At 44.3% G+C, this 23,402-nt stretch overlaps 1 protein-coding gene and 1 long non-coding RNA gene across 5 annotated transcripts in view; one reads left to right on the top strand and one right to left on the bottom strand.

The window, feature by feature from the left end:
• Nod1 (nucleotide binding oligomerization domain containing 1) overlaps positions 1–22,418 on the bottom strand; it is a 50,870-nt gene extending 28,452 nt beyond the window's left edge. For 2 of the 4 annotated variants that reach the window (XM_078039903.1, XM_013355982.4), the window contains exons 1-3: positions 22,014–22,418; positions 3,682–3,764; positions 1,694–2,003 (exon numbers count right to left, since the gene is read on the bottom strand). In XM_078039903.1, coding sequence (XP_077896029.1) covers positions 1,694–1,888 — 195 coding nt within the window. In that variant the 5' untranslated portion in view covers positions 1,889–2,003; positions 3,682–3,764; positions 22,014–22,418. Of the gene's footprint in view, positions 1–1,693; positions 2,004–3,681; positions 3,765–22,013 lie in introns of those variants that run through there. The other 2 variants (XM_021722259.3, XM_040291813.2) reach the window with 2 other exon arrangements.
• On the top strand, positions 4,309–16,968 carry LOC144375359 (uncharacterized). The gene is made up of 2 exons (XR_013435083.1): positions 4,309–15,048; positions 15,477–16,968. It is a non-coding gene; the product is annotated as an uncharacterized LOC144375359 (long non-coding RNA).
• Positions 22,419–23,402: the final 984 nt, after the last annotated feature.

Raw genomic sequence — 23,402 nt, 5'->3', positions numbered from 1 at the left:
GAAGGGTTATGAGTTGGCATGAGGGGTCCTTCCTGACAGAAAGATACCTCAGTGGGCTTAGTGCAGGGCTCTGAGCTCTTACTAAGCCAGTATGAAAATCTGATGCATTAGAAGCCTAGCAACTTCTAAATAGATCTTCTTGGCAAGAAGCAAAACTGGGAAGCTTCCATGAACCTAAAAATAATAAAGTTTAGATTCATGACTAGAACCACATCCATCCATGGAATTCTCTGGGATATGCAGCCAGAGGGTAACAGACCCCCATATGTATTATATGTTTTAAGTAGCCTTTTTTATTATTAAAAATGCAGGGGGGAAACAAGTGTGCTACTGAGTTTCAAATAAGTTCTGTCATTCCTTTAAGTGAGACGGAGTTACGGGTCTCAATTCTATTTTTTCAGAAGGTAACACCAAACTTAGGTGAAACTAGTTGCTACTACATTGTCTACAATGGAACGTGGAGACCTCTTCCTTGGGGACCCACCTTGGATGTAGTCCTTCCTAAACACAAGGTCATGCCCATCTTGAGTCCTAGCCTGCTACCAGCAGCCCACAGAGCTTCAAGGTACAGAATGACCATCACTGCTAGTGTTCTGTGCTCATCTGCTTCTTCTCTCCCACTCACGTAAAGTGGATTTAACCATAAGTTGTCTGGAACCAATATACACAGCAATGAGAGCTAGATCTAAGAGCTTGCTCCAGCCACAAGCATGGAACTGATATGCACGACCATGAAAAGAACCCAATAATTGGAGCACTGACGCTCTAACAAGACCCCAGCATGGGCTGACCACTTCCAGCTCATCCATGGCATCTACTACTACCACCAACATGTCGTAGCTACTGCCACTAGAGCTGTGGACAAGTGTATAGGATCAAGCATTCACATTATAATGAAGAGTGAGAAGGAAATTGTTGGAACACTTCTAGGATTTGATGACTTTGTCAGCATCCTTTTAAAAAGTGGTGGTGGCCTAGTTTTTTTTTTTTTTTTTAGTTTTTTTTTAGTTGTTGATAGACATTTATTTTGTTTATTTACATGCAGTGCTGAGAATCGAACCCAGTGCTTCACACAGGCCAGGCAAGTGCACTACAGCTGAGCCCCAGCCCCACCCCCAAATGCTTTTACTGATACAATGAAAATCACACCAGAAGGAAGAGGATTACTAAATTAGATCAGATTTTGCTAAATGGAAATGAAATCAACCATAAGGAAGAGGATTACTAAATTAGATCAGATTTTGCTAAAGGGAAATAATATAACAATGCTGATTCCTAGAAGAGAAGGACTTGGAGTCCAAATGAATTTCCTTGACTTATGCTAGATTCCACTTTGTTTGTAATAGCAACAAAATTGATTTTGTAAAACATCTTCTAATGTTTAGATTCTCTAAAGCTCATTTTCCTGTTAAAGGGAAATGCTTTGAAAATGTATTATATGGCCCTTTTTCTAAGTTAATCATGATTATCTTGGAAAAAAGAAGAAATTAGGATTTTTTTTGGAGATTAAAAAAATAAAGGTATTTTTGGTTAAAAAATCAAAACAACAACAACAACAACAACAAATAAACTCAACGTGAAATTCTGCCCCGCTTACTAAACTCACAAAACCCCTGACTCAGGCCAGAAGGGACAAGACCCTTCCAGCTTCAGGGGCTCAAGTCCTGCCAGTACCAATCCCATCACCAAGCACCTTGTCAGGTTGGGTGGGGCAGGCACCCACAATCTCTGCATCCTCAGCTGAGAAGTAGTCATTCTTCAGCAAGTTGTCCACCACACACTGAGTGTTACGGATGTGAGTGACCAGAAATTCCCGGTTGATCTTCAACAAGTTGATGTAGGAGTCAGAACCAGCTGGGATGCTCTCACGGTGTTCCTGCGTTTCCATAGTTAAAGTAGCAAATAGCTACTTTTCCCACATTCATCGTTAGCTGCAGGTGTCTTCCTGGTACAAGGGCAATCAGGATTCAGGACCCTCAGGGTTCCGCCTCTCAGTGCAGACTCTAAAGAGATAAAGGAAGTGATGAACAAAGCAAAAGCCCTGGAAGGGTTTGTCTCTCCCACGGGATTTCTTTACTTACAGCAGGACAGAGGGATGCTTATGACTTTTATCTGAGATGCATTCCAGAAAAAAAAATTTATTTAATTTTTGGCTTGTGGGTTTTTAATAATTACTAGGGTAACGGAACAAAAGCACCCACCTCTTGGTTAGCAAAGCCCCCTAATTTTTATTATCTTCTTTGAGAAAGCAAAAGTGTGCCTGAATTCTAGACTGTGATCGAGCTGGACAGGTGTATGATCTTACATATCAAGGTTAACTGGGATGGGAAGTGTCTGCATCCTCCACCTGATGAGCACAGCAATCTCAAAACTGGGAACAGAGGAACTACAGGAGATGGTGAGATACAGGGTGCGCAGAAAATGGCCCAAGGAAACAGCCTGCATGAGGACTCCCATGGTGACCAGAGCCAAGAAACCTGGGGACAACGATGTGTCATTACTGCCCCTTCTGTGTTGAGCCATAGACCTCCGCTGACCCTACTATCTTCATACCTTCAGCAAAGTCTGTTCTATACAAGCACCATGGGGAGGAAGGAGAAGCAATGGCCATGTGTGGACTGAGAGGACAGAGGGAACATGGGTTCTTAGGGTGAGGTGACCAGGAGAGGCATCTTTCTGGAATCCCTTGAAAACCTCATGAACATGATGAATTTTCAGTCTTGGTAGGAACAGGCACCCAAGTTATTTTAGCTGGGTATTAAAAATGAGTTCATCTGAGTTATCTCCAAATTGCATTGATTTGCTTTCTTGCAACAACAACAAACTAAGATCATTGAGCTACGTCTTTGGTCATCCTTATATATGAAGAATGAATCAAAATCTTGGAAGCAGAAAGACCTTGAACTGACCACTTGGTCCTCTGCCCAGGTAGGAAAATCCATACATTTTTTCACAGAACTAGTATAAAATTATTATTGTTGAGCTAAAAAAAGTTCATAGACCTTTGAACAGTGTTATTCATTTGTGTCTCATGAACCATGCCTGCTAACATTCAAGTTTAGTGGTTTTCAAATTTTTGTTTAACAAGTCATTTGTGAGTTTCTATGCTAATATAGTTCCATTTGTTTTTTTCTTTTTCTTTTTGGTACCAGGGATTGAACTCAGAGCACTCAACCACTGAGCCACATCCCCAGCCTTATTTTGTATTTTATTTAGAGACAGGGTCTCACTGAGTTGTTTAGTGCTTCACTTTTTGCTGAGGCTGGTTTTGAACTCCAATCTTCCTGCTTTAGCCTCCCAAGCCACTGGGATTACAGGCGTGTACCACCACGCCCAGCCTTCTTCTTATTTTACCTACCAAATTGCTAAGTCTTCATAAAGTCTCAGTTGTACCTCACATAATAACCTCCCTTTTTAAACCTGAGTGACTAAGCAAGTGACAATATAAAATAAAACTTTGAGCAACCGAAGAGCAAGAGATTCTTACCAAAATGAATTTAAAGGATGAGAATGATTTGTTATTATTCTACTAACAGCATGCTAACCTATTAGATGTGAATGCAGCCTTTTTTATTGTGGTCAATTCTGTGACCCACTTTTAAGAGCCACAGCTTTAGAAAATCAATTCCTTTAAGACATATCAACTGATAATATTAAATTTAAGTTAGTGGTTAATAATACCTTTTAAAATGTCTGGCATCATTCTGGGAAGAAAGTAAAAATATTTTACTTCTCGCCTTAAAACTTCAATTTCTTTCTGGAATCTGCAAAATTAAAAAAGAAGAAAGGTGTTTTGAAAATGCTATTGTGCTGAATGGTGAAGGAATAAGTGAAATTGCTAAGAAGATAGTTTTTAAATCCAAAACTCCAGGATCTGAGAGTACTTTCTCTACCATTTTCTTTCTGGACAGTTTTCCAAATGTCAATCATTGGGGCACTACGTCACTTGTTTTGTTGTTGTTGCCATAATTGAGTCCCACCTGTCCTTTACTTGCTTAACTTTTTGATTTAAATTGAGTTTTTAAAACTCTAATAGATTAGGTGCACATTTGTAATCCTAGCAGCTGGGGAGGCTGTGGCAGGAGGATCGAGAGTTCAAAGCCAGCCTCATCAACCTGGTGAGGCACTTAGCAACGCAGCAAGACCCTGTCTCTAAATAAAATATTTTAAAAAGGGCTAAGGATGTGGCTCAGTGGTTAAGCACCCCTGGGTTCAATCCTCAGTACCAAAAAGGAAAAAACCAAAACCAAAACCAAAAACCCTCTAATAGATTAATTTCAGGGCAGTTTTATGTTGCCATTAGAAACAGGAAAAAAATTACTTACAATAAAGTAAATAAATTCACCAGAAATAAAACAATGTAAGTATATTCCAGCTGGTGGTACTGACTGGAGAGTCTAGGGGTGTGAGGCCCTTTCCTCTTGGAAGCATTGGAGAGATGTTAAAGACCTAGTAGCACAGTGTTGAGACTTTTTCTTTAAGATGATGCCAACTGAGAAAGGAGTAGCTTCTCAGTTGACGATGCAGTTTTAATGCCTCGCTCTCTTCTTTAGGGGGCTGAGAATGGGGGTGGCACACTTGCTTACCCCTCCCGTGCCCCTCCCTGCTTCTGTCTCTTCCATGATCCCACAGGAACAGTGACTTCTCTTCCTAGACTTTTCCTGTAATGACCACCTCGGACATCGCCATCTCTCACCATTAAAGGTGGAAACATTCTCCCGATTTCTGGTCACCTAAACAAAACACTATGTCACAGGTTGGCCAGCTGGTGAGGAGGCTGTTCATATGGAATTTCCAGAGCCCTGGTTTGGGATTTAATCAGGGGGCTGTTAGCTCAATTCAGCAGGATGTGAGAAAGACAAAAAGAGGAACTCAGGACTGTCGGGTCAACAGGATCCAAAAGGAGACCAAATCCATACCATGCACACGGCAGGAAAATTCAGAGTCCATGGGCATCTGTAACTAGGAACACCAGGGAGTCAGGGATCTCCTGGCCCTGAGAGATCTTTTACTGTATTTGCTGGTAAAGGGTGAGTCCTTCTGGGAAAAGGCAAGGCAAGGCCAAGGTCAGGCCAGGGCCAGGTTTCTGGGAGTAGGACTTGCTCTGCTGGGTGGGGCTCTCTGGCCAGTGGTACAGGGCAGCGAGGTTGGCAGCTGGAGGGAGACCCTGGGGAGGCAACTCTAGGAAACAACCAAGGAGTGCGGGGCAGGAATCAAGGCAAAGAAAAGAAAGAAAGAAACAGTAGGAGGAAATCCATTAGCAATTGTGATTTTTTTTTTCATACCAGGAATTGAACCCACGGGTGTTTAACCACTGAGTCACATCCGCAGCCCTTTTCATTTTTATTTTGAGACTGGGTCTCACTAAGTTGCTTAGGACCTTGATAAATTGCCGAGGCTGGCCTTGAACTTGTGATCCTCCTGCCTCAGCCTCCCCAGGATTACAGGCATGTGTCACCCCACCCAACTAGTTGTGATTACTTTTGACTGATGGGATGACAGTGATTTACTTTGATTTGGGGAGGCATATTCCAAATTATTAAAAACAAAGAAAATACTTTGTAAGGGGAACTTGGAACCCTAGAATACAGAGAGGTCTCTGTCAACCAAAAGTCTGGGGACTGCAAGTGGGGTCAGGGGATCACCAGGATTTTGCCGATGACGATTGTCAGAACTCAGCATCAGCACATGAGATGAGGTCACGAGGATCTATCAGAGAAATGATTATCCTAGAAGGGAGAGCAACTGGGACTCAGGGGCCAAAACCAGCTTCCTGTTTCTGTCCCCTAATCACAGGGAGAAACCACAGATACACATATTCAATGTCACTTTCTAAATGGGGATTTACCCCAGCTTTTTTTTTTCCTCTTTACTATTCTAGGGCACCCTGAGAGGAGGTGTTTTCCAGACATCTTTCTAGGTTTTAATAATTTTTTTTCTGTTTTAATAACTTGTCCTCTTTTCTATAGTGACAACACCTGGTCACTGTAGAAAATTCGAGAATTTTGTAATGCATTCCGCTGTCATATATAAATTTAAAAAAAAAGAAAATGTGAGAAATAAAAAGAAAGAAAGAAAAAGAACAGGAAAAAAAGGAGGAAAAGGCAGAAAAAAGTTTGGAGGAAAAAAATTGTCACCTGTCACCCACATGCAATAACCACTTAACATTTTGAAGCCTTTTCTTTCAGTTTTCACCTATGTGATTTGTGGGTACATTGGGTTCTGGTGTGTTTCTATCGCTCCCTTACCTGTATCTCAGAGTTCTTGGGAATGCCAGGGTCCCCTTTTGAAGCTGGTTTCTGACCAACCCACCAGGCTTCCAGAGAGCAGAACACTTCACCTTACCTGGCTTTCCTTTTATACAGATAAGAAGAACTTACAAGCCACGCTGCTGTACCCCTGTGCAAGTCCCCGAACCCAAAAGAGGCTCAAAAGTGATGGCAGATGGCTGCACCTTCCCTGGCCTGACCCTGCCTGCCCGAACTGTGTAGCAAACCTGGGTGCTCAGCAGCCTCTACCAGCTGCCACGTCAGCCAACAGAGTTCTACCCTCCACCTGACCCGAGGAATGGCTGTCAGGGTGGGGAGCCGTGGAAATGCCTCCATGATGTTGCAGCCTCATGCATTCCTTCCACACAGATCCACTACACACTTGCTCACACTCACAGTCAGCCCGGCTCTGTGAGGGGCCCCAGCAGGCAGATGATCATTGCAAACACAGAGTAAGCGCTTTGGTTGGGGACCTGCATTGACCTAATGCTTTACATACTCTGCAAAAGGCAGGCTTAAATACATGGTCTCTGGAGTCCTTCTCTGGTGTTCAAACTTGATCATTAGCAAGTTAGAAGGAAGCACCTGCTGCATAGATCCATGGCGGAAAGGACTGGTTGCTAATAGTTATTTTCAGGTTATAGGGCACAGGGCACACCAAAGTGATCTCGTTCATGGGCTTTATCAGATGGCTCATTATAAGAACCGCCACCCATTAGCAAGTTAGCCAGCTTCTCTGAGCCTTGATTTCCTCAAAGTGAGAATCCCTGCCTCAAAGTGTTGCTGGAAGAATTGAATTAGTGTGCACAAAATGTCTAGACCAGGGCTGCAGACAATAGACTTCAGTCATTTTCAAATCATTTGATCTTTTCTGTCATCTCCATCCTTACCACAACCGCAGGTGGCAGAGTCCAATGTCACCACTGCTTTACAAATGAGAAAACTGAGGTTAAGTGTCTTCATGTGGTTCACAGCTGGGCAGGGCAGACCACTCCAGAATGAAGAATGAGTGCGTAAATGGAACGAGAAATGCAGAGAGAGCCCATCTGGAGCTTTCTAGAGAGCTTCCTTGGGCTCCAGTCATGGTGACCACAGAGGTGACTGCTCCATGGGAGCCCTCTGTAGTGGAATGTGACAGGTAGATGTGGTTAGAGCCCCTCTCCCTTAGGAAGTTTGAATTTGAGGCACACAGACATTGACCTAGAATAATTCAGACATATGAGTAACAGCCAAATGGTCTCCACAGCCACCAGGCATGGGAGCCCTTATTCCATGTGGCCTTTTAATAAACCCCATGAACAAATCTTCCCAGCATGCCCTGGTTCCTGCAGCCTATTAACACTAGCAAATATAGTCCTGTTTAGCAGGTAGCTTTGTCCTGTGCAAGATCATCCAGCAGTGCCTAGATGCAGAAGTCATCCTGCCTCGAGTGTGGCTATGACTCTTTACTCCCAGAACAAGCATACACAATCTTCTCCCAAGACAGAATCTGGCCTCCATCCCAACTGATGAGGGCTGGGCAAGAAGAGAGATCTCAAGAAGTCATTTCCCATCATCTACACTGGCTCTATTATTTCACTCTTTGCCAAGGCATCCAATTCTTGGAAATCATCATTCATTCTCTTTTAAACATATGTATTTCAAAATGAACAACACAGCCTTCTGCAAATTGGTGTTGCAATACCAGCAGATAAGATTCCAAACTTCTGAGTCTTGTTCAGGGAAACATAAAGAATGTAGCAGATGCTAATTTTGAGTTAAAACTCAAAAGATTACACAAATGTAAAAACAAAAAAAAAACAAAAGAAAAACCAGTGAGATCGATGTAGTCAGGCCATTCTGCAAGTATTTCTGCTGTGGAAACTTTCTGCAAATATACTGGAAACAAATAGAATTGTAAATAAAAGCAAAGCCAGCTTTGGAATCTGGCCCAGGTCATCTCCCTGGCCACATCTCACTTCTCTCTTCTCAAGTTCTTCTCTTTCTTGAAATGCAAGTTCTCACACAGCTTTCTGCTCAGGAACCTGGGCAGCCCTAGGTAAAGGCTAATGCTTTTACATACACAGAAACAGGCTTATGATAGGACGTTACTGACCATAGGCTATTTTTCACAGACTTCCCCACCCCTTCCTCGAGGATCAACATAGTGGTAGAAATATGCTGCTAGTTACATAGCCCAGGTGTTCCTCCTAGAGATCTGGATTACCACTCCCTACCTCCTTGCTTTGACCCATGACATGTGAGCAGAAGTGAAAGGAGGTGCTTTGGGTAGGCAGCTTGAGGTATCGGTGCACCATTCATCAACAGGCAACTCTTCTTTGGCACTATGGCCAACACCATGCAAGATGGTGGCTGCTCCATCAGCCCAAGGCCAAGTCCATAAATAACTCCAGTGAGTGGCACCCTTGCCAACTGGAGATGCATAGAGGGTGAGCGAGAAATAAGCGATGATTGTTTGAGCTGCTGAGATTTTAAAATTTTATCTGTTACTGTGGTTCCTCCTTGCCCAATAATTTGACAGATACAATTTTATAGAAGAAGAGCATTCTGGACGTGAAGAAACCAAGGCCCAAGATAGGGAGTGAGTTGTCTAAGGCCAGTGGGATTGGAAGCAGAGGAGGAACAGTTAAGATGTCTAGCTCAGGAAGCTCACCATAGTCCTCTCTCTCCCTCAGGAGACTGCAGTTTCTACAGGACAGAAACCCACTCCATTAAAGGAGGCATTTTGGCAATCACCTCGTCCTAAGGAAATCACCTCGACTCAAAGATCCTGCCCAGCTAGAAAAAAAAAAATGCTCAGTGCTCATTAAACTAAACAATGGTTCATTAAAACCAAACACACATGGGCACAAGGCTCTTCCTGTGCACCTGGAAGTAAGTGAAAAGCTCCTCCTGGTTTGGGGAAATATCACAGTGAATCTGATGAGCTTGTTCTGAGTGTGAGCAGGAGTATTTTGTCTTTGATTTAGGAGAAGGCTATCAACAACACTCATGGACTGGTTTGAAATAAGGAATCTAAAGTGAAAAATCAATAGCTGCAAAAATAGCACAGAGCAAAAGTCAACAAAGATGACTTTCAAGTAGGGTTTTTGTTTTTTTAATCCAAGGGCCTCAAAAAACACCATACCGAAGAAATGCTTCCTGATCACCAAGATGTTTTATCATTTCCCCTTCTTTTCCTGTAACACACGCTGCAAAACAGTCTCAGCTCAGCTGCCTTCATGTACCATTCTCACCCCAAGTGGTGTTTCAATTTCGATTTCTTAGCAGCAGATGTGTGATACCAAATGGACTTTAGTCTTCCTCACTCCATACTTGCTCCCCATTCAAATGGTTACCCAGGGAACCACTACAAACACTGTCTCCCTTTCTGTTAAGAACACACCACCACTGGAGTCTAGCCATCAGAAACATCCACAGAAAACCCAGAACTTGCCATACTTGCCAAATAGGCTTCCAGATATTCTGTCCACCACAGTCCTGGAGGATTGAAAGAGATAATTGGTAGCATTTATTTATTCATTAAAATAAGTTATAACCATCATTTCCAGCCTACCCACCTCGGGGTTCATAGTATCAGGATGACAGTATGTCATTAGGACATACTGGCCCCAGCAACTTGACAATAACCCCAAGCACAATTTGAATATATACCCATGAATGCTAAGGGTTGTAGCTGGATTCTCCTTGAGGAAATTGCTTCTCTCTGAACAACATTCATGCTGGTGAATTTAATACAAAACTATCTCCTGAGAGGAGTTTTGCAAATGATGAAGATAATCCACACTGAATCAGCTGACATGAACCCAGATATTCAGGGACAAGGTGATCATATGAATGACATACCTCCATCATCCTTCAAGATACCCAAGAGTGAAGCAAGAGGACTAACCCATCCCAAGAGCACTCCAACAGGAAGCTCATGCTCAGCCTGTTTTTATACACTATGCTAGAGCTATAGAGGGAACACATATGCTCCGTCAACTCAAACTGGGTCCTGCTTTCTCTGCAGCTTAATCCTCAAAAATCCACATGGTGGGGGGGGGGTCATATCTTCTGTTTTCTTTTCAATTCATTAAGGAACTTAACCTGGAAAATGAGCTCAGCCTGGTTCGCCTTTGCCACAGCAGGAAACTACAGGTGCATGAAGCTATAGTGACTACTGGACACTTTGAAGCTCCATTAACACTCATTTACTTTAAGGATCAGGAAGCACTTAGTCCCTCAGAACTTCAAAGCAGATAGAAGCCAGTCAATCCCTCTCAATATGCCTTCTCTCAGTTTCTCTCCCTTCTTCTTCCCCCTTCCCCTCTCTATCTCTCCTTCCCTCCATCTTCCTCTCATGAGAAAGCACCGCATAATCTGAACCCCAGACACACAGACACTGTCATTCTGCCCACAAAGGAAGGAATGCAGACACAGTCCACGTAAGCACTGAGGGTGGGACTGTGATGAAATACAGAACGTCCCTTCGCAGCTGCCTGGACCTTCAGAGAAGCCAAGCAGCTGCCTCGAATTCTCCAGTCAAGTAGCTCTTTTCTCTGGTCAAGAAACCCTGTTCACAGTGCATGGAGGGCCAGCCCCTCCATTCTGCTGGGCTCCCAGAGTGGACTGGAATGCTGACCCACTCACTCATTTTAGAGATGCAGAAACTGAGGCCCTCAGCAGCACAGAAAGTTGTCTGGATCAACCAAAACTAGAATCCAGGTCTCCTGGCACCAAGGCAATTGCTTGTTTTGCTTACTTCTGGCTAGGGTAGCCCCCTTAGCAGGTAAGAGTTTGCCATCTCCCAGTGGGGAGTCACACCTGTCAGAATGGGAAAAGGGCAGTGATCCCACTTCACCCTGTCCTTCCTTTACAGAAAGGGTGTACTTTATCCCACCTCTCTCAGAGGAGGTGGTACTTTCTTGCCTACATTGATTATTCTTTCTGATCAATTGATTGTGGCAGGGAAGGGCAAAGACCCTAATCACTAATTGTGTGACTTGGGCAAATAACACTACCCTTTTGTGCTTGCAATTTCTTATCTGCAAAACACAGATAATAAGAGCACCTACCTCATAGGATCACCATGAGGATGCGATGAATTGATACATCTTCCGGGTTTAGATCAGCCCTGGGCACACAGTGACCTGGGAAATCTGCCCCGGGAATCTTTGAGGCTCAGCATTTGACTCTAAGGAATGGCGTCTATGTGCTTAGTTATTGTATCTCGAGCACATGTAGGATGCTAGAGAAAAACCATCGAATGAATGGATCTGGCCCGATTCACTGCCTACAGCCAGCCAGTGCTTCATCATGCTCACTGAAGAATATATGCATTTCCATGGTTCACAATCCCCCTTAGGGAATGCCAATTGCTAAGTTTATTTGTATAAGTTCCCATTTGTAGGACCACCAGCCTTTCCTGTTGCTCTAAGCCTTTCATATTAGCTACTACCTTAAAAAGGTGAATCAGAGCCTAGCTCTCAGTTTCCAAAGAATTATCAGTACAGTTGCTGGCTGCTTAAATACCCACTGCTTAGTAATTAGCCTCTCCCTGCAGTGCCTTACCGGGTTGGTTGGCAACTGTGGATTGACCTTTTCCTGGTTTGGTCCAGGCTTTGAAAAACAAGAGTTTCAAAAATATCATGCATGGGGATCATCTCTGAGGGTCCAGTGAATAAAAACATCTTGATAAGGACCACTGATAGCAAATAAGAGTCTTTAATCAGAAGCCCAGGTCCTGGAACTCAGCAAAGGCTTAAGTGCTTATGCAGAAGAAAGCACTACACAAAGGGCAGATCTGGAAGCCCGAGGACATCTGGAGGTGGCGTTTAGTTCTGACACAGAAAGTGTCTGGGCTTCTCCAGTGAAAAGCAGTTCACAGGAACAAAATGTATTAGTCACCGCAGAAGCTTGAGTTGGAACTTGGCTGTGAGCAAATAAACATTGCTGACTGCTAGCCAAAGTACTTAGCTGAAGACTTGTATTATTACCCCATTTGAACATGTTACTTCAGCCAGCCAGCGTCTGGGACACAGATCTATCAGACCTCAGCCAGACTACCTGGCGATTATGTGCATTGGCCCTGAGTGGCAATCAAACATTGAGATTTTGACAGAACCACAAACCATGGACTGTTCTCCATGGAGCCCACTCAGCCTGGGCCGCGGCTGCTTACTGAGAGAGCTCCAAGCTTATGGAGAAGACCCAGTGACCAGCCAAGACCCACTGAGGGAGGAGGAGAGGTCCATGCAGATGCCAGAAGCAAGCTAGCATGCTCTGGTAGGCGCTTGGCCCTGTATAGAGGAACCTTTTCCAGTCACCGGAGCTTCAAATAAAGAATGTCCTTCTTCCAAACCCCACACCTCCAAGTATATGCAAATTCAACTGCTGGTAGTTGAATTTGAATTTTTCAACCTATAGTGTAATTTGAAGTTTCAAAAGTGATAGAGTGGGGCCCATGGCACACGCCTATAATCCCAGGGGCTCTGAATGTTGAGGCAGGAGGATCACTAGTTCAAAGCCAGCCTCAGCAATTTAGCGAGGCCCTAAGCAACTTAGTGAGACCCTGTCTGTAAATAAAATATTTTAAAAAGGGCTGGGGATATGGCTCGGTGTTGAAGCACCCCTGGATTCAATCCCTGGTGCCAAAAAATAAAAAGGTGATAGGGTGAGTAAAGCATCCCTTTCAGGAATTCTGGGAGGCAGAATAGATGTCTGAAAACCTTCAGCGGATGTCCCTTCCCCAGAGGGTTCCTGGCATTTTGTGTTCACAAAGACTGACACCTGACCCCACTCCCCCAACTGCCCCCTACTTCACCCTTTGGAGTCTTTTGTTTCTGCTTCCAGAAGCCTAGAAGGATTAGAAGCCACCAGACCATCCCCTGAGGCTCCTGATGAAGAATGTGGGGTACTTAGGAGGACCCCACCCATTCAAACTCATCTGACCCAGAAAACTCTAGAGCAGGCGCTGTGGGCTGGGCACATCTGGCTCCAAATCCCGGTTCCGCCCTCTTTCACTTTATTCTGAGCCTTGGTTCCTTTGTCTAGAAATTGAAAAGTGCCATGTCTCTTTCCAGAATTGTTTCACACTTGAACACAAGGTCTACAAAGCTTCAGAGGTAGGGGTAGCTATGGTCTGAACACGTGTCCTCCAGAAAGTCTGTGTTGGAAACATAACCCTCAACGTCATGTGCTTTCTTTTCTGCTTTTTTTTCCTTTTTTCATGCTGGGGACTGAACTCCAGGCCTCACACATGCCAGGCAGGTGCTCTACCCCTCGGCTACACCCAGCACAGCCATATGGTAATGGTATTTGGAGGTGGGAACTTCTGGAGATGACAGGGTCTGGGGACTCTGTCCTCATGATGGGTTAATCCATTCATGGATTAAAGCATTAATAGATTCATGGAAGTTAAAGTTTGCATCCTAAATGTCCCCCAGAGGCCTGTATACTAAAAAGTCTTGGCTGCTAGCTAGCCTGTGGCACTGGGAGGGAGTGACCTCACTTTTTAGAGGTGAGGCCTTGAAGGGATACTGGCACCGTAAACCCTTCCTTTCTCTCTTTGCTTCTCGGTTGCCATGAGGTGAGCAGTTTCCTCCACGATGCCCCCTGCCGTGATGTTCTGTCTCTCCATAGGCCCAAAGGAAACAGGGCTGAGTGACCATGAACTAAAACCTCTGAAACTATGAGTCAAAATAAACATTTCCTCCTTTTACGTTGATCTCTCAGGTACTTTGTCAGTGTTGGAAACCGCAGGTTGTCACGGGAGTGTGTTAGTTATCACTAGCGTTGGTCTGTTATAAAAGCTGTTAGAGTGGGCTCTTGTGAGCTCCCTCTCCTCCCCACTGCAGAGTGCCCACCAGCAAGCAGACCTGCACCAGGTGAGGTTCCTTGACCTCAGACTCCCAGCCTCTGAACTGTAAGAGATAAATTTCTTCAGTTATAGCAACAGAAAACAGACTAATTAATTATCTGTTAATTACCTTTTCTGGACAGATTAATGATAGGGAAAAAAAGTGGGCGCGGGGGGGGGGGCATTCTTCACCAGCTTCTCACGCACTGAACATTAGAAAAAAAATCTCGACTCCTTACCCAGCCTCTTACCCAGACACTCTGCTTGGCCTGAGCTTGGTTCATTCTCTAGCTATTCTCTGTGCTTCCAGGCTCAGGCCTCACAGGCCGCCCTCTCTGTTCCCCCACACACCCAATCCTGGGAGACCTCTGGTCTTCAAGCATACTCTTCCTTGCATCTGCATCTTTGGTGCAGCCCCAAGTCCAAGTTGAAGAGGCTAGTTTCTGGAGAAGCAACTCCAGACTCTCCTGATCCTGGCACAGCTCTGATCTTTTGTAGCACAGCATACTGTAGTTTCCACTTAAAGCCTTACTGAAACAGAGTCCCTTTAACATTAAAAACAACTTTAAAATTAAAAGCAACTTTCTGGGTGTGGTGGAACATACCTATATTCCCAGGGACTCGGGAGGCTGAGGTAGGAGGAGAGTGTTTGAGGTCAGCCTCAGCCACTTAGTGAGACCCTCAGCAATTAAGTGAAACCCTGTCTCAAAATGAAAATTTTTAAAAAGGGCGGTGGATGTAACTCAGGGGTAAAGGGTATCTGGGTTCAATCCCCAGTACCAAAGTAAATAAATAAAAGCTATTTCTTCCTAACAGCTTCTCCCCATCTGGAGTTTCCTCTTGCTGAGAATGGAAACTAGAAGCTACCAAGCTACCCCCTAGTGAGGGTGTTAGGGGAGAAATGAATTACAACATGTTCCTGACTAGAACAGCCTCATGGTATGTACATGTTTATTTCCTGCCTTTTGTCCTACTGTTCACACACCCCTGAGTCTCTAGAAAAGGGGAACTGGAGACCACAATGTTCTCCTATATCTTCCTCAAGGCCAATTTTGCATAAATCTGTTTCCTTCATCAACCTTTGCCTCCCAAAATATAGTGGAACCTTCTATTCCCAGTAACATTACCACAACTGATGACTAAATATTTTCTTGCATGCCCCCACCACCACCTATGGATGGAAATTCTGTGTTCCCCACAGCTCCTATGCTGAGGTCCTAATCCCCAAGTCCTTGGAGGTGGAGCTTCGCAAAGATGTAGATGCATCTTTGATGAAGTCCTAAGGGTGAAGCCCTCTTGACTAATGTCTTTATAAGAAGAGACATGAGGAAGATCTCTTGCTTTCTGTTTCTCTTTCTCTGCCACAGGAAGACCCAGCAATAAGGAGGCCATCTGCAAGCCAGGGTGGGTTTACCTGTATACCTGAATGTGCTGCACCCAACATTCATGCCCTCAGCCTCCAGGACTGTAGGAATTAAGGTCTGTTGTTGAAGACAGCCTCCAGTCACCTGCCAACTCCATTTGGCCTGAGACTGGGTCTGTGTCGTTCACTGCTGCATCCTAAGTATTTAGTCGACTTCAGGTTCTGGCTGGACTGCCTGATAATATTGATTGAATGGATGTATTGAAGAGCTGAAGCCCCAAAGAGCCAGTAGGAACCAGGAATTACGAATAGCTTTCTAATCCTCTTCAACACCAGGCTGGGGAGCCAGCAAAATGCTTCACCTCGCAGGGAAAGCCCGAAATTGTCACCTCCTTCACAGAAATGCTAAAGTATCCATCAATTGCTCAGTTGAGAATTTGCTTTTCTGGGCTCCCAAGCTCCATGGACATAGGCCCCTGGGAAGACGGTGAGATTTTAAGAAGAAGAGAAAGCCACTGGAGTAAGGGAAGGTAAGAGATTTCAGTAAAAGGGGTATAATTAGAAGAGCCACCCGTAATTTGTGATGGAATTCTATTTTAGAATTGGAGACCAAAATGTTCTCCTATATCTTCCTCAAGGCCAATTTTGCAAAAATCAATTTTGCACCTGAATCCCATCCTTGGATGTCTGGGACTGTTTTCTGTGCTCCTAAATATCCCCATACCTGTCTGGGTAAAGGTATGCATTGCTGTACCTTTAACACAAGGCTAACAATCTCAGTGCACACAGATGGCACTTATTGCAAAACAAACACAATAATTCATCCTAATAGCATCGGTCAATATCAATATCAGGGGCTTCTGTTTTTCTTTTTTTTTTCTTTTTTTAGCTGATATTAGGTAGCACACTCTAAGAAATGGTTGAGGTTTACAAGTTACCCGAGTGGGCAGAAGGAGGAGACCCCCATGGTACTACATAAGCAGCCATTTCTTTGGAAGCTGGGGCTCTCTGTCCAGAAACAGGGCTCTAGGCAGAACAGGTGCTCTCCCACCAGTTAATTAGGTGGTGGCCAGGGCAGGTGGGTGGGACCAGCAGAGGCTAAGCCCTGCTCACTGTGCAATTGGGGCAGAGGTTAAAAACAAGGGCCCTCTGGGACTGTGGTTGTGGCTCAATGGTAGAGTACTCGCCCGTCATGTGTGAAGCACTGGGTTTGATCCTCAGCACCACAAACAAATAAATAAATAAAATGAAGGTATTGTGTCCATCTCCAACTAAAAATAAATTTAAAAAAAATAACAGGGGCCCTACCTACTTCAAGTCCTGGGAACAGCATTTATTCTCTGTCAACTTTGAGCTACTTAACCTAATAAAGCCTCAGTGGTTTCATCTGTAAAATGGAGGGAATGATAAACTCTGGGTAGAATTATTGGAAAGATTTAATGAGCTAAAAACCAAAATTAAAAGCTCTAAAGCCTTACTGGTATGCAGGAAGTCAATGTACGTGTCTGCTATTATTATTTGGGGTCTATTAAATCAGATGCATCATCATTTCATTTAATAAAATTAAGTCTCAGACCAGTCTTTCCAGACAGATGAGTTATCCCCATTTTGTACCAAAAGCTGAGGGTAGTGGGGATCAAGTACTTTATTCAAAGTCACACCAGTAGCTGATGGCAAAACCAGCACAGAAAACCAAAGCAGCTGTCATAGTTATCATCACCATCACAATCACCAGTTCTTAAGAGCTAACTCCTGTTTTTGGAGCTTCACATAGATTAGTCATCAATACTCAATCACCTGGTAAGAAAGGAGTCACTATAAAGGTAGGTGGACAGAGAGTTGGGGAGATTAAAGATCTTGGCCAAGGTCACGCAGTTAGTTAAGAAACAAGGTAAGGAGGGATCCTTGTTCTGCTCTAAAACCCACTTAAATCCTGTCTGCCTGGCATTTGTTATAGATCTCATATCTCCACTTGAAATCACCAACATGACTGGTTTCATGTTCAGTGAACACTGGTCTTGTTAAGCGGGGTCAGGAATGGCCTTCTCAGTGAAGGGGCCTGTGGTCCTATATTGTAAAGACTTAGGATACCATCCCCCCACACACACACAAAAAAAAAAGAAGCCTAGCTTTCCAAATAGTTCCTTGCAGAAGGTTTGGTCCAAGATCATAGAAAGAAATTTGGGAATGTATTCAAATGAAGCATGGTCATTCCTGTCATTAGACCTTTAATATTTAGGAATAAGAGCAATGTGTGATATTCTCCCAAATACATCATCATCTCTCTCACCAAGTAAGGAGTCTCCTCAGCCAGATGTGACTGCCCTCTCCAGATCTGGAAATACCCAGTCACTACTTCCTCCCAGTTCCTCTGGCCCTAACTTATATTGTGGTGATGAGACAACAAAAAAGGGACATCAATATTCTCAAATATACAAGGGGTGTTTGTTTAATAAAATAATTTAAATAAAACTCACAGGGATGAATTTTCATGTTTTGTTAAAATATTAATCTACCAGAAACTGGTGCTAATCTGGTACTCAATTAATTGGTAATGACCTGGTTCCTTATCTTGACCTATTTAATATCCCTTTAAACTATATATTTTTTTCTAATTTAAAGTAAAATTACTTCTCAGCTAAACAAATTCCAAAGTGTTGGCTTACTATATAGAGTGGCCTATTGATTGTAATGACATAAAATCACCTTGCTGGCTGCATAGAAGCCATCCCTTCTCGGGGAACTCTGCTCCATCAAAGGACCAAGAAAAGATGCCCTAAGAGTAACAGCATCCCCAGCTGGCTCCAGAGGTTGGGGGAAGGCAAAGGGAAAGGTGGTGGAGAACTTGAATTGGCCACCTCTGTGTAGCCATCTGCCTAGCTTGGTGTGTGACAGTTCCAGAAAAAAACTCAAGTTGAAATAAGAATCTGTTGCAGGGCCTGAACTTGGACCCTCTTGGAGGAATGCTTATCTCTTGCTCATTGTGCAGCAGGGAAGTCCTAACACAGAACAATAGAACGCTATGTTTTGGGACAGACTGCTGTCAGAACACTGGCAAGCGCCATTTCCTTGCTCCTTTGACAAGAAGTTATTCTCCGGTTGGTGCAAGGTCAGCCTAGTGGCAGTTCTTGAACTCTTGGTGTCTGGACTTTTGTAAGATGATACATTGTGCATCACCTCTGGCCTATCATGAATGTTATATGTAAATTGGCACATACCCACTATAAAAGCTATTTTTTAAATATTTTGTTTATTTAGTTGTAGTTAGACCCAATACCTTTATTTTATTTTTATGTAGTGCTGAGGATCGAACCCAGGGCCTTGCATGTGCTAGGCAAGCACTCTACTGCTGAGCCACAACTCCAGCCCATTATAAGAGATATTTTTTGCTGTGCAATAAAGCAGACTCTGTTCTCCAAAACCATCTCAGGAGGGGTTTCTCAGTGCTCTTAAGCTCCCCACAGTCGATGCTGGAAGGGCAGGCCCCTCAGCAAGAATCCAAGCCAGGATATCTTGCTTCAACAAACTTTCTAGCACTGGGTAAAATCTATCAATTCACTGAAATGGCAGCAGTTACACAGCACTTCCCACAAGAGTCAAATTTGGAAAGAACACTTATCCTCAGCAAATACTCCTTCCCACTCCTGGACTGCAGATAGAACCCAGGGACTCTACCACTGAGTTACAGCCCCAGCCATTTTCATTTTTTAAAATTTATTTATTCTAATTAGGTATATATGACAATAGAATGCATTTTGAGTCATTGTACACAACTGCAGCACAATTTTTCATTTCTCTGGTTGTACACAATGTAGCGTCGCACCATCTGTGCAGTTATGCATGTAAAGAGGGTGATGATGTCCATCTCATTCCACCATCTTTCCTGCCCCCATGCCTATTGTTTATTTTGAGACTGGGTCTAGCTAAGTTGCCCAGGCTGGCGTCAAACTTGTGATCCTCCCAAGTCACTAGGATTACAGGCCTGTGCTCCCATGCCAGAACTCAGTGAGCATTTGATGCAATGAAAAAGAGTGTTCCCAGAAACAAGTTCAGACCTATAGATGACTGAAAGAAGGTCCTTTGTGTGACATGCAATTGACTTCTCCAAGATGTCAAAAAAAACCCCAAAAAACACCAGGGCCTGGAAACTTGCAAAATACCTATAGCTTCTGCATGACAAAAATTCAGCACAAGTAGAAATTTTAGTTAATTTCATCTTGCCTAACTCTCCACTCCCCCTAAAAAAAGAATTGTAGAAGAAACTGGTAACTTGAACTTCAAATCCTAGGTTTGTATCTTAGATTTTTAACAAATAGTGAACTTTTTTTTTTAATAAAAGATAAGGCCCTGGTATCTTGTTTAAGCTAATATCAGTGATCACACAGACACTATAAACCTTACTCTTCATACCTCTATGACTTCACTGTTTATATTTGTAAAGTCTAAACAGTGCTGCTGCTGTTGCTATCAAAGTGACTGTCACATCACACTGAGGGGTGAAAGTTTTGGCTGGGGTGCAGGCATCAGCAGCTATAGGATTTGGGCTTCATGATCTAGACTTCTGATTGTCTTTGGTCATCAAAGAAAGAGTCACTACCCCTAGGCCAAGAGTCAGGAACAAAACAGGAACATGATCTGAGATGGCAGCCCGCAGGAGATACACATGTATGCCACAGGAGTCTCTGCTGACAGCCCCCATTGGAGGCCATTTGGGGACGTAGGAGGCAGTGGGGTGTGGGAAGACTCAAGATTCAGGACAGCTTTCTTTTGTGAAAAAATTTATTTCTATCACATGGAATAAACCTGTAGTCTAGAGCCATTAATAAGCCCTCTTGGTGATTGTGGTAGAGTGCCAGTAGTCTGAGGACCCAGACCTCAAAGACCTGAGGAGGAAGATACCCTGGATCCCTCCCCTAAGCAGGGCAGCAGGGCGGGAGAAGAGCAGGACCAGCTTTTTTTGGTGGTTGCGGGGTACTGGGAATTGAACTCAGAGACATTTAACCACTGAGCCACATCCCTTTTTTTTTTTTTTTGTATTTTATTTAGAAACAGGATTTCACTGAGTTGCTTAGGGCCTTGATAAGTTGCTGAGGCTGGCTTTGAACTTACAATCCTCCTGCCTTAGTCTCCCAAGCCTCTGGGACGACAGGAGTATGCCACCAGACCCAGCAGGAATAAAACTTTGAAGGAGACACCTTCTGGACCAACACTATCATAAAATAAAATAAACACTTGTTGGACACAAGTTACCACTACTGTGACTAGTAACTACCAATGACAGAGTACCTGCCATGTGTCCTGCCTGATGTTTGATATACATCATGTCACTAAAAGATGTAAGCCTCTGGAGAGAGCTCCTACTTTACTCTTATTCCATAGGTAATCCAACATGGGATCAGAGAGGTCTAGTAACTTGCCAAAGGTCAGAGATCACAGAAGTATCAGAATCAGAATTTGAACTTAGGGTTAGTGGGCTCCAAAGCTTGAACATTCCTCCATTCCCTCTTTTCTTGCAACCTTTGAAAGACCCCTCTTCTACCTTTTTACTGTGGTTTTAAATCTACCTTTCACACCTGCCCAGCACATCTGGGGAGCTGCCTGACCCTAGTCCAATGGCTCTGCTTCAGAGAGTTACAGCTATCTGCCCCTGGGATCTACCCCCAGGTGAGGACAGAGAATCCACTTCTAACTTCTGAGGCAGAGACAGGCAAATCTTAACTGAGAGCTTTCAAGGGAAGACCAACCCCACACTCAGGCAAGTACACCTCTGGTTTCACCCTTAGGGCCTAAGGTGTTGAAGTTGTCAAGGGTGCACTTGGCTTCCCAAGTCTAAATTTCAAAAAACCAGCAATCCAGGCATTTCACAGACTGCAGAACCAAAAGGGCATCATTAATCATTCTTATCATTCTGTGTTCCGTGTAACAAAAGACTGCATACTTGAAGCAATTTTTCATATGATATTCAGGGACCCTGCCAAGCATTGTCTCATTTCCTAATTTTGTTGCCAGATGAACACTTAGGGAAGTCCTACCTCAGATTCAGGGCCAAACAGGGCACTGGAAGGAGCCAGCGTATCTGATGGCTGGACTCCAGGAAGGCCCCCATCAACCCTCCCAGCTTCTCTTGGAAGCCACCCTTGGGTCCTCTGGTCCTAACTCCGGTGCACACTGGAATCACCCAGGGAGCTTTCAACAATACAGACGCCAGGGTCCCACCTAGAGATTCTGAACTGCATTGATCTAGGGTGTGGCCTGAGTATCTGGATGTTTAAAATGCCCCCCAGGTGACTCTAAATTGCCCGCAGTACAGAGAAGGCCGGCTAGACCACAGCTGGATAAACATTTCCACTGACGCTTCAGTGCCATTTCTGAACTTTGGCGGCATTTCTCCAACTCCTGGGTTTCTCTACCTCGTCCACCCGAGCTCTTCCAGAGCACTGCTGTGTTCCACCCGCAAGCAGATCTCGCCTCCCTGCGCCTCCTCGCCTGCGGCGCTCCAGACCCCAACACACGTCTCTTCGCGCGATCGCCTAAGACTTACTTGGCCAAGTTTGCAGAACAGGCAGCGGCTGCAGGCGAGACCGAGCGCCAGGTGCGCCGGGAGCGCAGTGGCCGCGGGAGCGCGGAGGCCCGGAGAGCGCCGCGCCAGCAGCGCTAGGGCAGAGCAGGCGCCGCCGCCTCGCGGTCCCGGAACGGGAACTGGTCAGGACGGCTGCTGCGGCCGCGCCCCTCTGGCGGCGCCGGGAGTCTGGCGGGCTCCTGCGGGAGGCCGAGGCCGGGTGGGGGCGGGCCAGGGTGGACTGGCGCTGAAACCCGAGGGGCGCTCGTGCCAGAAGACACGCGGCCCCGCGCCACCGCACAAGTGCGAGTGGACAGGCCTCAGAGTTCGCCGAGGGGTGACAAGCTGGGAACTCGTCGTGACAGCTTGGCCACGGCCTCTGGGAGCCAAGGCCCGCCCCCTAAAGAGCAACCAGAGTCAATGCCTGGACGTAACGGGGAGCTCTGGTTAAAATGGCATGTGTGCTCCACCTGGATGAAAACTTGTTCAAAGTAATCAAATTTGCAACTGAGCATAGATTTTTGATTTAGACTTTAAAAAAAAAATCTTAGTTTTTCTTCTTGTGTGTCCTTAAGCTTGTTATTAACAATGCATATTTAATATTCTTTTCATTTCCTGTCTGAGTTGTAAAGGAATTTTTAACATGCTAATAACTTTGCCTGATATTTTTAAACACGTTATCGATGTCATAAAATGTTGTCACTTATTCACACTAAAGAAGTGCGTTCGATCATGTGACCACGTATACTTAGGCATATTAAAATTTCCAAACAAAGGCTGCCTTCTGAGAAAGGGAGAGCAGGATCTTAAGTCAAAAGTGAAACTTCACAAACACAAGGGGGTAAAACATGCAAACTTGCAAGTACAAAAATGAAGTCTAGATTTTAATTCCTCCACCTTATCCTTATATGAGCCTCTCGTGGGAAAAAAACAAAAACCAAAAAACTTCCTCTAGGATTCTGAACTGTATCTTTTATGTATTTTAACCTGTCATTTAATATTTTCTAATCTGGTTTCTCCTGCTGCATTCTGAGTGACTTCAAGTCTTTCAAATGTTATTTTGTAGATGTTTAAATTTTTATCGTATGTTTGTTTTGTAATACTAGGGATTAAACCCGGGGCTTAGCTTTACTCCCCACCCCCAGCCCTTTTTCTTTTATTTTAAGATAAGGTGTAGATTTGCAATCCTCCTGCCTCAGCCTTCAGAGCAGCTGGATTATAGGCATACACTGGCTTGGATTGGTTTTTAAACTATGTGTGGTAGATTGAATAGTGACCCCGACCCCCTATCATGATATCAATCCTAAACCTGGAACATGTGAATATGGCAAAGGGGAACTGAAGTTGCAGTTAATTAAAGTTGCAAGAATT

This window comes from Ictidomys tridecemlineatus, chromosome 2 (genome assembly GCF_052094955.1).
Source record: "Ictidomys tridecemlineatus isolate mIctTri1 chromosome 2, mIctTri1.hap1, whole genome shotgun sequence".
NCBI lineage: Eukaryota > Metazoa > Chordata > Mammalia > Rodentia > Sciuridae > Ictidomys > Ictidomys tridecemlineatus.
Note: the sequence above shows the minus strand (reverse complement) of the source record. Positions and strands in the feature narration are given on the sequence as shown.